At 36.7% G+C, this 14,543-nt stretch overlaps 1 protein-coding gene across 2 annotated transcripts in view; it reads left to right on the forward strand.

Annotated features, from left to right (window-relative positions):
* The first annotated feature begins 962 nt into the window (after positions 1 to 962).
* Positions 963 to 14,543, forward strand: part of LOC112501039 (V-type proton ATPase subunit a2-like) — a 16,418-nt gene continuing 2,837 nt past the window's right edge. For both annotated transcript variants that reach the window (XR_003067406.1, XM_025104676.1), the window contains exons 1-15: positions 963 to 1,202; positions 1,923 to 1,967; positions 2,706 to 2,828; positions 2,906 to 3,013; positions 4,407 to 4,517; positions 5,025 to 5,198; positions 6,144 to 6,281; positions 7,816 to 7,923; positions 8,067 to 8,174; positions 8,391 to 8,539; positions 9,340 to 9,493; positions 12,905 to 13,065; positions 13,150 to 13,356; positions 13,824 to 14,007; positions 14,124 to 14,207. Coding sequence is in view for 1 of the 2 variants with exons in the window: in XM_025104676.1 (XP_024960444.1) it covers positions 1,050 to 1,202; positions 1,923 to 1,967; positions 2,706 to 2,828; positions 2,906 to 3,013; positions 4,407 to 4,517; positions 5,025 to 5,198; positions 6,144 to 6,281; positions 7,816 to 7,923; positions 8,067 to 8,174; positions 8,391 to 8,539; positions 9,340 to 9,493; positions 12,905 to 13,065; positions 13,150 to 13,356; positions 13,824 to 14,007; positions 14,124 to 14,207 (2,007 nt within the window). In the remaining variant the exon portion in view is untranslated. The remainder of the gene's footprint in view (positions 1,203 to 1,922; positions 1,968 to 2,705; positions 2,829 to 2,905; positions 3,014 to 4,406; positions 4,518 to 5,024; positions 5,199 to 6,143; positions 6,282 to 7,815; positions 7,924 to 8,066; positions 8,175 to 8,390; positions 8,540 to 9,339; positions 9,494 to 12,904; positions 13,066 to 13,149; positions 13,357 to 13,823; positions 14,008 to 14,123; positions 14,208 to 14,543) is intronic.

Below are 14,543 nucleotides of genomic sequence, written 5' to 3' on the forward strand. Positions count from 1 at the left end.
TTAATTCATTATTGAACCTAAATTAAATTATAATTAAAAAATTACACAAAAAATAGAAATTTTAAATAATTAATTTGATATTTGTCAAATTTTTATGATATCTTCAAATTTATATTTTATTCAAAAATAAAAAATAATCGCTTTTTCAAAATCACATAAGACCATATTATAACATTGACTGAGATAGATAATAAGGGGGTGTTTGGGATTGCTTATTGTATCTGCTTATGGATTTATTTCAGTCTGACACCAGTGATAAGCTAATACCTAGTATTTGGATAAGAAAAAATAAAACTGCTTATACCGGTGCCAAACCGATAATAAACAGTTTTTGATAAGTTAATCCGTCCTGACTTATGAAAAAACTACTTATTACCAGTTTACCATTTTAATCCTATTACCCTTTATACCTATCTCTTTTCCTCCAGATAACATCAATCTCAATCTTCTCCCTTCTCCAGATAACATCATCAATCTTCTCCCTCTCCTTTTTGGTCATTTTATAGATATAAGCAAAATTAGCCAAACACTAAAAAACAACTTATCAGCTTATTGCAGTTTGGTATCGCTATAAGCTAATTCAAACACTTTTTACGAAACTCCGGTTTGATACCACATAAGTTAATAAGCATTTTTACAAAAAAAACATAAGTTGTTATAAATAAGCAATCACAAACACCCCCTAAAATAAACACCCCCTAAAATAAATTATTAAAATCAATATGTATCTCATTATATTACATGAGTATCCTTTTAGTCCCTCTTAAATGGTGCGGTTAATAATCTCCTAAATTTAACACCCTTAATTTTTTTCTAATTAAAAAAAATTTATTTGAGATAATCTAATAATAAAAATCGGATAGTATTTGCTGTAAATTATTCTCGAAATATTTTTATCTAAGAAAAACAGAGAAAATATCAATTGAAAAAACGTGGATGCTGTGAAAAACATTGAGGCGGTTAGACGAAGTCTCAGGGTTCTTCTTCTTGTGCTGCCGAGATACTGATCGATCTCCAACAAAACCACTGACGCAATCGGAAGTCGACATATGGCCGAGCACGGTGGCGGAGGTGGATGTTGCCCGCCGATGGATCTGTTCCGTTCAGAGCCGATGCACTTAGTGCAAGTCATCATTCCTATAGAGTCTGCTCGCTTGACCGTCTCTTATCTTGGAGATATCGGCCTCATTCAATTCAAAGACGTCAGCACTTTCTCTATGTAGTTGTGATTATACAGATCATGCGTGTTTTCTGATGTAATTGTAGTGTTATCTTGGTGCATCATGAGTTTACCTAGTAGTAATTTGCGAAGTCAGCTTTCAACGTTATGGATTTACTAAAAATAGGGTTTTGCTACATTTTATGTGAGGGATGTTGATTGATCGAGCTGGAAGTTGTGGTTAGCTGAATTGCGCAAAACCTGATTTTTTTTTCCTTTTCGATTTGATCTTTTGGTTTTTAGCAATTTATATGATATAGTGATCTTTTTTATAGATGCTAGCTGAAATAATCTTACGATATTGTTGTGGCGCTATCTTTTTCGTGCTTTAAGTTCTCTTGAAAGTGACTCTTGTTAGAACTTTAATTAGTACTGCGCACTTTTTTTAGGTTATCAGAATTAGCCATTGGATATTTCAACTGGAATAAAGTTAGTTATCTCTGAAAGGGGTTTGATGGCATATAAAGTTGATAGAGGTTTGATAAAAAGATAATGCTTGATTCCACTAGCAAAATAAGGAAAAGGAATAAATTTAGAATAGCTTTTTTATAGTTTGCATTAGCTTTTCAGTGTGTTTCTTTGATTCCTGATTTGTTGGTTGACATCAAGGTTATTGGTTTTACTCTTTTTCTTGTGTATATCCTTTTGTTCTGTAGTCTGGTTCCTAGTGAAGGTCTAATTTTAATTTTATTGATATATACAGTTGAATGCAGAAAAAAGCCCTTTCCAGAGAACATATGCCGGCCAGGTGAGTTCTATTTTTCCTGCTCTGTAAGGTCTAATAAACTGCTTATTATTACCCTCTGAGTCTCGAATTAGACATATGATTGGCGTTTGGAATTAAACTCTGGAAATTGTAAGATTTGAAATTGGTATAAATAAACCTGAATTTTGATAAGAATCGATACGAAAACAAGTGTAGCATATTTTAGTCAATCTGCATAAATCTAATCGTACAGTGAACACACTAATATAAGTAATTTTAATGAAAATTATACTGTTATCTGTTTCTCTGTTCTGTCTTCAGTATGACATGGTAAGAAACAGATATGTGGAATTCCTGTGTGAAGTGATAGACCATGGCAATTTGTTACTTCAGCATCAGCTATGGAGAGTTACTAGGAGATTAATTGCACTGGTCACTTGTCATTCTAGAGACTTTCAAAGATGGTACAATCATCTCAAACAGTTGGAGCATTTATACTTGCTTTAATTGGGTTTGAATCTATATTAGATGTTATTTATGGTCTCTGGGAGAGACATTTTGGCTCATATGGAGCATCAGGTTCTGCTGACGTATAGAACCTAAGTACACACATGTTGTAGCAGGGATCTCCTTAAGCTGGTTTGCTGCTGTTTATGCTTAATCCTTAGTGTCGAGATGGTTTGTCTTATGTACACATTTAGGGCTTATAATTTTATGCTTCTATTACTGCTTGAAACTTTTATTTAGGGGGACTTGCTTAAAGTTGCTTCCGTTGTGCAGATTAAAAGATGTGGAGAACTGGCACGGAAGCTTCGTTTCTTCAAGGATCAAATGTCAAAGGCGGGTGTCACACCATCAGCTAAGTTTGAGGCCAAAACTGACTTTAATCTAGATGACCTGGAGGTATACAAGTTATTATATGCATGCATAAATCCGTACCATGTTTGGAAAATTAAACTTTTCTGTCTGTTGCGTTTTAGGTGAATCTTGGAGACCTTGAGGCTGAGCTTACTGAAATCAATGCAAATAGTGAAAAATTGCAGCGTGGCTATAATGAGCTTGTAGAATATAAGCTTGTTCTGCAAAAGGTATATCTTACCTTAACACTATTTTTATGGTTTAGGGTGGTGGCACGAGGTTTTATACTGTGATTTAGAATGGTGAAGTGAAATGACTTAAAAGAAAGATTGCCTAAGTGATGGAATATAGAGGGAACTCACACAAGTTGATTAAATAATCTCCCCTAAACTTCAAAAAAAGTTATTCTAAAATAAGAGGAGCATGGATGGCTTCTAAATTTTCATGTGTTGTGCAATTTGAACTTTATTCATGTTAAAACTGACTAAACAATTATTTGAGCACTAAAGAACTTTGCGAGTTGTCTATGCTTGGATGAAGGGGCATCAAATTTCTAAGGTGAACCTAATAATAGTGTCTTGCACCCTTTATATTTGTACAAATGTTGTGATCAGTTCTGGAATGTAAAATAGTATTCCCCTCATTGATGGCTTCATGTGTGTGTGCGCATGTGCACAGTCCTGTCTATATGTAAACGAATCAGCTTTTTACACCCATTTGTATTCATAAACTGTACAGTAGAGTCTTTTGAGTGTGTTTGATAGTAACATTTACGAAAGGCAGCAATTCCTTATTTGGTTAATACATAGGCTTGTAGGAAGTACATGTAAAGGAAAGAAAAGGATAAAAGGAACAAGGGATACTAGGACATCAGAATCATTTTTCCTTACACAGGTAGATAATAAATATTAACACCTCATACAAAAGAACATGAAACGCCAAATTTCAGCAATCATCTTAGTATCAAACCTAATACGAGATACTAGTGGGTGCACTTGACCCTTGTACTTACCAAACCATAACCAATTTCCCCAACTTTGGGTTGTGGAAATCTTACTAAATTGCACCAGCATGGTACATGTGGATGTTTGATTTTCAGCAGAAAGCCATGTCATGGACATAAATGAAACAAATAATGCATATAGACTAAAAAATGGCATAGTTAGTGACTTAAGCATATTTACATTATCAGATTTCCAATCCATAAGGATATGATAGTAGTCAGACAAGTTTATACACATCTCAAACTTACTTTGGGAACCATCGATGGGCCTTTATCTAGAACATCTTGTTAAAAAAGGCTGAATTGATAGCTTAAACGAAGTTCCATTTATAGATATGGTGACATATTGTGTTAATTCACCCCTGTTACTTCTCATGTGCTGCTGCTAAACTTTTCCATCATTATTGGGTGGTAAACTTCTTATAAACACATGTTTGTAAGTAGGACTCTATCCCTCCTTTTCCGTTGGAACAGAGGGAAAATTGTTCTCGAAAGAAATCTGTATTCTTTCATGCCAATTCCTTCTTGACTGGTTGGCTATATTTTAACTCTGGCACTTACTACGGTAAGTATCTTGGCTAATCTTGCATTAGATGACCAAAGTTCAAACTGTTCCACAGGCTGGGGAATTTTTCAAAGCGGCAGAAAGGAGCGCTGCAGCTCAGCAGAGAGAACTTTCATCTCATCAGGCTGGTGAAGAATCTTTGGAAACCCCTCTATTGAAGGATCAGGTACCTGTTATGACAATTTTCATTATCAAATGTAAATAGGTTCTATAAGACTATATCCACACACACTGCTCACCTTTGTTGAGACTTGAACCCCTGACCTCCAGGAAGGTGGGGTCTAGCGGATACCACTGTGATGGGTTCTTGCTGGCTTATACATCTCTACCTCCTTCGTGTTCAACCTGTCTTCTCATTCTCTCTTGGTCTTTTTTTGTCCTGCCTTCTAATTTTTTTCCGTTTCGTTCGGCTCCTTGCAATCTATGCAAATCTGCTATTTTATAAAAAAATTCTGCAAAAGTGTGGCGTCTAGCTAACCTTCCCAAATCTTTTCCATAAGCTGGGGGTCTTCTGGGAAACAGCCTCTCTACCTTCTGAGATAGAGGAAAGGTCCGGGTACATTTTCCCTGCCACCCCTAGTTCCGGTTGGAACTACTGGGTTGTTTGGGGTTTCTTTTTGGTTTTTAGGATAGGCTCTACATGTAAATGATTCTTTTTGATGTTTTTGCATAGGAATCAACAGCTGACCAAGGCAAACAAGTTAAATTGGGGTTTCTTACTGGCCTTGTGCCCAAAGGAAAAGCCATGGCTTTTGAGAGAATTCTGTTCCGTGCTACAAGGGGAAATGTCTTTCTGAGGCAGGCTTCATTGGAAGAAGCTGTTGTTGATCCTAATTCAGGAGAAAAGGTTAATAGATCACTACTTCACTTCTATCTTCCATGCCTTGGTGAATGTTTTGACATCAAATATCCATTTGATGTCAAAACATGCATTTGATTTTTGCCTTCGTTTTTTCCTATTTTTGTGGCATCTTCATTTTTTAATTATAATTAAAGAGAATTTGATGATATTTCTCTTACCGGACTAGTGAAGCTGTTGCTAAAATTGTATTTTACATTTGTTGATATATGATTTCTCCTAAATAATGGATGGTAGTAATTAGAAACCTCTTGATCATACATAATTTATTTCCTGGATGCATGGGGGTGCATTTTGCTGTAAATCTGTTAAGCTCATCTGAAGCCAAGCATACCCTTTATTCCCACTTACGCTAAAACTGTCGCTCCATACGTTGAAACATATCCAGACTTCATGAAATGATGTGATATTTTTAAAATCTATGTATCTTTTGTACAATTTCAGTTGATATGGTCTTCACATGTTCTGTGTGTAGGCAGGACTTCAGCAAGTAGATATGTATGTTCGTCAAAAAAAGGATATATCCTGAAATTTTCTAGGGCATAGGGTGCAGCAGAAAACATGAATTTTCTATTGTCTTAATACAGGCCGATTATGAAATGACAATGATTTAAACTTGTATGTTTTGGAAACACTAAACCTAGAATGGACAAGGTTGCATGTAGTAGCGACTGACAGATTGACTTTTACCGAACTGTGACCTTTATTACCTCTTGTGCATACAAGTAAAATATGATGTAACTTCTATCTCCATAAAATACTTCACTTGATTTTGATTGCAAGGATTACCAAATTTTGGCATCTTACACATAATCTGTGATTGACAACTTTTGGTTTTATCTCAGACAAGCATAATTTGATTTCAGTGCAAGGAAAAATGTCAGCAAAACGTTAATTTTGTGTACTTATTAAAACATAACTACTGCTGTACAGGTGGAGAAAAATGTTTTTGCAGTTTTCTTTTCTGGAGAAAGAGCCAAGAGCAAAATTCTTAAGATATGCGAAGCTTTTGGAGCAAACCGTTACTCTTTTGCAGAAGATTTATGCAAACAAGCCCAAATGATAACTGAGGTACCCAACATCCTTCTGCTTGAGTTATTGATCATCACATGTATGAGGAGGTTGATGCTCCTTGTACTCTCTGTTAATACAATACCTTGATTGCTTTGTACCGGTATGTCATTGTGTGTTGTTTATATTGCTCATTGCTTCGATCTTGTAGGATTGTTAATTCTTGACTGGAGTTGGCTACTGTTCATTGCCTCTCATTCAGTTGTTAGATATAAAATTTCATAGGATTTAAGTATTGCATAAGAAAATGAAGGTACTGGAGCATTCTTCCCTTGTAACAAATTCCTCCCTTTTCTTCTCTTGATGATGCTTTTATCCTTGGTGAAATACTTGTAATGTTCTAGGCTTAGAGTATTTTATGTATTAAGTGGTATGATCGTATATCATTATCAAAATTTCTCTTGCTTTTTGGAGGAATTTGATGTTCACTTTGAACCGGTTGATACATCACATACATTTATTTCAAAAAGTTGTTTTGTCTTCAAATGACAGCTGTTTGAAAATAGGTTCTACTCTTTCTGCTTTTTTAGTCCTGTCATGTATTCTCATTTGAGGTTGGTGATATGTAAGATCCTCATGTAGGTAATCAGTTATATATTGCTCATTCGATATGATAACAATCTGAAGCATAATATGCTATTTTACTCATTGCATCTGTCGTTGCTCTTCCCTTATAGTTGGATCCCCCTTCCCTTGCCCCCCTCTGAAGAAGTTAAAGTGATAATTTAGTGCTCCACTTAATCAACCTGACTTTGCCCTATGAATTTAATTCTATTAATAACACCAGTTCAAGCTCCTATAAAATTTGGAAACCTAAGAAACATAAGATGCTGATATACCGAAAGGTATATCAAAGGATTTTATTATCACTCAATGATTGATTACGACCCGGCCATTAGAGAGAAGCCGGTTTTCTCCCAAATTGACTCTCACCGGTTTCTGTCAAAAAAAGCCTCATCCCTTCCTTACTAACAAAAGCTATTTATACTACTGCTACCCTCCCCGAATAAGGAATTGATTCCCTTGGCCCCACCACCTAACAAAAATGACCCACCCTGACAAAAATAATAAATAACCCCAAAATACCAATATGGCCCTCCTTTATCTGATAGCATTTCTTAGGACCATTACTTCTGTCCCCTATATATGTAAGTAAACCGAATTGAGGGTTTATCAGATGCATTGTAGGAGTAGTGAAAGATCAGTCAATTTATAAGCGTACCAGATACCTCTTAGAAGTATGTGGTACTGGAACTATGACCAAGCCCTAAGCAAAATTAGTTTGGGTCATTGCACTTTGTATGTTGCATAGTTTTTACCTACGGTAAATCTGATTATTAAAAAATGCATTCTTGTGCAATTACCCTTCTGTATATACATTTCCAATCACATCAAGATCTGGAATGCTCCAGTTTGCATTCTTGTGCAATCCTTGTTTTCTCAGGACAGTTTGCTTGTTGCGTTGGAGCATGCTGTTGTAGTATTATGGTTGGCCTCAGTAAGGGCACTGATCATGCGAACTGTCTCTTTCCAGGTATCTGGAAGGCTATCTGAGCTAAAGACAACAATAGATACTGGACTTCTGCATCGTGGGAATTTGTTGGAAACCATAGGAAAACAATATGAACAGTGGAATGACGTGGTATGTGCTGTTGTTTTTCTGTTAAAGTGTGCATGCAGATGATCTACTACTTGTGGTTTGCATCAATGACCTTCATTGGCTAACATGATTGTCTATTTATATCTTGTTTATATCATTGAACTTCATTACGTTGTTATTGCAAGGTCCGGAAGGAGAAGTCCATTTATCACACGCTAAACATGCTTAGCATTGATGTAACAAAGAAGTGTCTTGTGGGCGAAGGGTGGAGTCCCGTATTTGCAACCCAACAGGTTTGGCACTGTACCTTATATTTGTGTATGTAAATAAAAGTACAAGGAAGAAACACCTAGGCAGATTACTATTTTCTGCATCGTGGATGTCATGTTTCAGATTACTATGTTAATGATTGGTGTTTCCATTGATCTTTTTGCAGCTGCATCAACTTGATGCATATTAAAATATTTTGCTTCAAGGTACTATTAACTGTATGACTCTTGTTTTTGCAGATTCAGTATGCACTTCAGCAAGCAACAATCGACTCCAAGTCGCAAGTTGGCGCCATTTTTCAAGTTTTGCACACGAAAGAGTTGCCTCCCACCTATTTCCGAACAAATAAATTTACCGATTCCTTTCAAACGATTGTTGATGCATACGGGTAAGCATTACTCTGGCATTGGTACTTGTGTGCTTTCCAGGCATTTGTACTTGCCAGATGTATAAGTATTGTACTTGGTGATTTGCTTTATACAACAGTAACACGCCTTTTATCTCAATTTAGTTGGAAGAAGCCATTAATAATAAGAACAGGCAATAATTAAGGCCTTGGAACATGAATAGCATCCTTCCATGCTCGCCTATCTAAAGCTGACAAACCGTTGCTTGGATATGTTCCCTTGATACGAATCTATCTTGACTACCTTCTCCATATTAACCTCATCCTATCCTTTTCTCTTCCGGCATGACTTTCATTTCTCACCAGTGCATATGAAGGTCTAAGCCACTGCATGATCAAACCACCGCAAGTGGTATCAAACATAGCGATAACTAATTTCTATCACTCACCTGCGAAGCTTGTTGTAACCCACCTTGTGCCCCTGCTTTGGGACAGGCCTTGTAAAACTACATGGGCCAAGTTGGTGGTTTATGGTCTTCTCACAATTATTATCATATTAGCTGTGGTTAGTGACATGAGTAGTAAATCAGTATCATCAGTTACAGAACTTTCCAAAGTTATTGCTTTATGTGGTATCAAAGAAAATATAATTTACTTCTCTACATGAAGGGTGGATCTTTTAGGATGAGTGTTCTGCAAAAAGGCTTTTGTTCCCAATACCTGCCGAACAGTTTCACGAGTTGGCATCAATCTGCCTTGCTCATAATATGTTCTTAGTCTATGTAATCTGTACTTTTCTAACTTTTCCATATAGATGAACATCTGATCAACTCTTGATGCAGTGTTGCCAAGTACCAAGAAGCAAATCCTGGAGTATATACTATTGTCACGTTCCCATTTCTGTTTGCGGTGATGTTTGGTGATTGGGGGCATGGCATATGCATACTGCTGGCAACTTTATATTTAATATTCAGGGAGAAGAAATACTCAAGTCAGGTAACTAGCACTTTCTGTCTTGAGCTGATTTTTTATAGCACTGACACTGTCTTACTCACATTTAGTGGATAGACATTGATATTGTCATTTGACCGATTAAGAAAATTATGCTATATTTGTTGCATCAGAATCAAGATCAAGCTGTCTTTCACTAATTCCCCATGATGTCCTTATATATTGAAAGCATACATGTAATGAGGACTGATATAATGCGTCGAGAATCTGGGTTTCATGGTTACCGCAAGGGGCTGTGCCCCTTGGACCCTTCCTTATGACGATCTAAGATGATAGAGGCAACGTTTGTGAGTGTGCACTCCACTCCTCGCTCATCTTTGTCTGCCTTATCACCTAGTCGATCCTTGTAAATCACAATTACCCAAAATGTTTGATTACACTAAAATCACCAACATAATGTTGGCTTCTTGTTCTTGTGTCGCCCTATTTTCTAGAGCTATGACGACCACTAATCATCATAAAAACTGAAAAAATAACATAAGCATTCTACGTACCATTTGCAAAAGAAGTCTTAAAAAATTTAAATTGAAAGTGTATGGATATGGTACACGTATACCTTAGTACTTGGCTGGCCAAATATAACCAGTACATTTTGCGGTCTCTATACTTGGTTGGTTTAGAGATAACAAATTGACCTCCATACTATGTCGATTCAATATTGAGAAGATTATCCGGGTGAACAATGATATGGCATGTGAATGAGTGATAGGAAGAAATTATCGTATATGCACTTGCATAACAGTTTTACAGAATTTCGGAAATGTGATTAGGTACTAAATGAATTACCGTTATAATCAGGCTTCATTATTTTGGAAAGCATGTTGGCATCTCGAATGCTATTATATGAAATATGTTTATGAACTGCTTAGTATATAAACCATGAATTCATTGGGCGCAAAACTGGCTAGTAGCATGTATATGGGAATTTGTTAAAGCAGAGTTCAGAAAGGATAAAGAGATGTAAATCTTCATGTCTGAACTTTATTGTACTATGTTGCCTTAAGAAAACATTATGTCAGTTTGATTTGATAAGTTTCGCCTCACAGTAATGATATCCTGGCATGTGACCCCTCTCAGTAGCCAGAACATTAAAATCTATAACATACAATGGTGTTGTAAACATTTAACATGCCTTAAAACATAGAGCATGCATAAATCATATCTGAAAATACTGAATCATATACTTAGGAATGTATCTGAGTTTCAATAACACGAAACTCACCCCTGGTTCGTGCAAGTCTAGCTGGTTACTCCAGAATGTCATCCTACACAAGTCATGATGTGTTTTTGAATACTGATACTGGCCACTAAACACTTATTAACTCAGCTTTCTATATTGATTTGGTCAACATACGATGGTGTTGTAAACATTTAGCATGCTTTAAAACACAAAGCATGCTTTAAAACACAAAGCATGCTTAAATCATAGCTGAAAATACTGAATCATATACTTAGAAATGTATTGAGTTTCAATAACACGGAACTCACCCCTGGTTTGTGTAAATCTAGCTGGTTACGCCTGATTGTCATCCTACACAAGTCATGATGTGTTTTTGAGTACTGATATTGGCCACTAAACACTTATTAGCTCAGCTTTCTATATTGATTTGGTCAAAATGCGATGGTGTTGTAAACATTTAGCATGCTTTAAAACACAGAGCATGCATAAATCATAGCTGAAAATACTGAATCATATACTTAGGAATGTATCTGAGTTTCAATAACACGAAACTCACCCCTGGTTCATGTAAGTCTAGCTGGTTACGCCTGAATGTCATCCTACACAAGTCATGATGTGTTTTTGAGTACTGATATTGGCCACTAAACACTTATTAACTCAGCTTTCTATATTGATTTGGTCATCATTGCACCCAACAGGGGTATGCGGCTTCATAGGCCACTTTAGAAGTCGCATTCGGTTTCACATGCTGGGTGACTCGGCTGAGCCAGCTTGCATTGACCGGTTAAACCGAGGTCTGAGTTCTCTTTGACTGGTCCATGTGATTTCCCTCGCAAGTTCAGTACATCACATACATTGATCGTCTTCGCGGCTTGGTTAGTGCGATCTCCCAGGTCATGTTCGAAGTCGCCTACATAGCACAGAGGCTGTTAAGTGCGACCAGGAATATACCAGCCATATAACTCGATTCTTAGTAGCATTTGTTTATTTTTCTTGCATTAAAACACTCACATGCCTTATTGTCTCTTAGCATCCAAAAATGACAACTAAACTAATTATATGCCTTAATCAAGCATAAACCCTCTGATCATATCTCACATACTACCATATCTATTTCTCAAAGAATTGATGGCCTTAAGGCCTCGTTTTCAGTCCTATTTTTATGCTAACACGAATTCTTAGCATCATACACCACAAGAATAAACGATGAAACGGGAGTTTGGTGCATGATTCTTACCTCAATTTGCTGTCAATTGCTTGTACATCCCCTATCAATTTCTGCTCTGTTTATCTGCGAATTCTCACAAGATTACTTATGGGTTTGCTCTTAAACTTCAAATGAAGCAAATGGCAACTTCTTGCTTGCCTACAAACCGAGGATTGAGCATCATGGTGTGATCCCAACTGTTACTGCCCAAAAATGGCTTTTTATTCTTCCTCCATGTTCCAATTGAACATATTTATGCCATTTACACTCTAGTCCCTTGTGTACACGAACATATAGGTCCCTGGAATTCATCTTTTATGAAATTGCAAAAGTAGTTCTCGACTCATTTTTAGGGTGTTACATCATGTATGCTTAAGAGGCATATGTAGGCCAGGGTTTTATGTCTTCCAAGTCCTGCCATCCAAGCATGTAGAGGAGTCTCTTGTATTGCCCAACGGATATGATTTATTCTTCATGTTTCTTAATTGCTTTTCTTAATGACGTTCAACCCCTTCCCCTAAGTGGCAATACCTTGGAGACACAAGTCCAATTCTTACTTCTCTCTCTGCTAATGAGAAAAATATGAACACCCTAGAATGTGATGGTAACTATTCAGTTTTGATCAGAGCTGTGGTGATCTGCTGTCAAACTTCAACATGAAACACTAGTCCAAATGTGTCAACAATATAGAAAAAGAATTTGTATGCAGAAATAGACGATACTTGATCTCAAAATAATTCAGATTTTGTAAATTTAGTATGTGCAGTTACAGTAGCTACCTACATCGTATATCCATATCTTGCTGCAGTTACTGTTATTTAGCACGTCTGAAATGGTATTCTAAATTGGCAAGGCCAAAAGTTGAATTCTATGCTAAAACAACAAAGCTATTTATCTATAGTTTTGCGTACTCTTCAAATGTTTTATGACATCATTTTCTTCATCATTGGTCCCGTACTTTTGTGTTCTGCGTGGACACTGATTTGGTTATGCATTTTCATGAATACAGAAGCTTGGAGACATAATGGAAATGACTTTCGGGGGCCGCTATGTTATATTGTTGATGTCGCTCTTCTCAATATACACGGGTTTGATCTACAACGAGTTCTTCTCGGTTCCATTCGAGTTATTTAGTCCCTCAGCATATGCCTGCCGTGATGCTGCATGCAGGTACTTACCAGAATATCCCTGCTTTCCAGTTGTCTGTTTTATCTGGTCATCTTTTCTCTTCATGTTATCCTGCTTTCGCTGCAGTGAGGCTACTACTATAGGCTTGATAAAGGTGCGTGATACATACCCATTTGGTGTGGATCCTGCATGGCACGGGAGTCGCAGTGAATTGCCATTCCTTAACTCTTTGAAGATGAAAATGTCAATTCTTCTTGGGGTAGCACAAATGAATCTCGGAATAATACTGAGCTTCTTCAATGCTCTGCACTTTAGGAATGCTGTGAATATCTGGTAAGTTTATATGCCACCATCGTTGGGTTGTTAAAGAGCTGTTCTTCTGTTTTTTCACCACCTAATGGTTTCTCATATTTTATATTTGTTCATTATTTATCATCCAAACTACAATTTTATATAGTACTTGAAAGTAATCCTCATGGGGTAATCATCAATTAATCAACGCATTTCTCTTGAAGTGTGAAGACAAGATATCTCCTTGTCGATAGGACATGTTTACAATGCATATAAGTCTCTGCTGGCTGATTTTGTAATTTGTACCCAGCTGACCAACATTGAAGTTTCAAAAGATTGTTTACTATACTCAGTTTTCTTTCACACCTTTGAATAAGTTATCCGGTCCCAAGCATACTAAGTTAACAGATATCATTGGTTCATATCTGCACTGTTCTCAAATTCCTAGATTAGTTAGTGCTCACTGTACTATGTTTACTGATATTATTCCCTAATTCTGCAATTTCCAGGTTCCAATTTATTCCCCAAATGATCTTCTTGAATGGTCTGTTTGGTTATCTTTCCCTCCTTATCATTGTAAAGTGGTGCACTGGTTCGAAAGCTGATTTATACCATGTAATGATATACATGTTTCTTAGCCCCACCGATGATCTCGGTGAAAACCAGCTTTTTCCAAACCAGAAGACAATTCAGGTTCGATTCTTCCAATAACAGTAACTTTTTATTTGGCCTCCTTTGGATGTTTTATGCATAAGAATGATGCTAGTGTGGAAATAAGGTCTTACTAATACTAATTGTTTCATTACCAGCTTGTGCTACTACTGTTGTCCCTAATTGCTGTCCCATGGATGCTGCTACCTAAGCCTTTCATTTTGAAGGCACAACATAACAGGGTATGTTTTTCTTGTACTTGCTTCCGTTTGTATTGTTGTTGCTTACTCATATCTAGTTTCTCAAAATTTAGCATATTTGTCTCTCTCTCTCTCTCTCTCTTTTTAGTTTTATCTATGTTGTTAACACTTATCTGGCTCTTCGATTCTTACCATATTTGTTTTTCTCCCTTTCACACATCTTTCACTAGCCGGGGGTCATCACAGGAACAACCGCTCTACTCTCTAGGGTAGAGGTCAGGTTTTGCCTACATCTTACCCTCCCCACCCCACCTCCGGTGGGATATATTGGGCTCGTTTTATTTGGTTTAATGTGGTAACATAACAGGGTATCTCACT

The sequence above is a fragment of the Cynara cardunculus genome, assembly GCF_001531365.2.
Source record: "Cynara cardunculus var. scolymus isolate 2C chromosome LG 17, CcrdV1, whole genome shotgun sequence".
Taxonomy (NCBI): domain Eukaryota; kingdom Viridiplantae; phylum Streptophyta; class Magnoliopsida; order Asterales; family Asteraceae; genus Cynara; species Cynara cardunculus.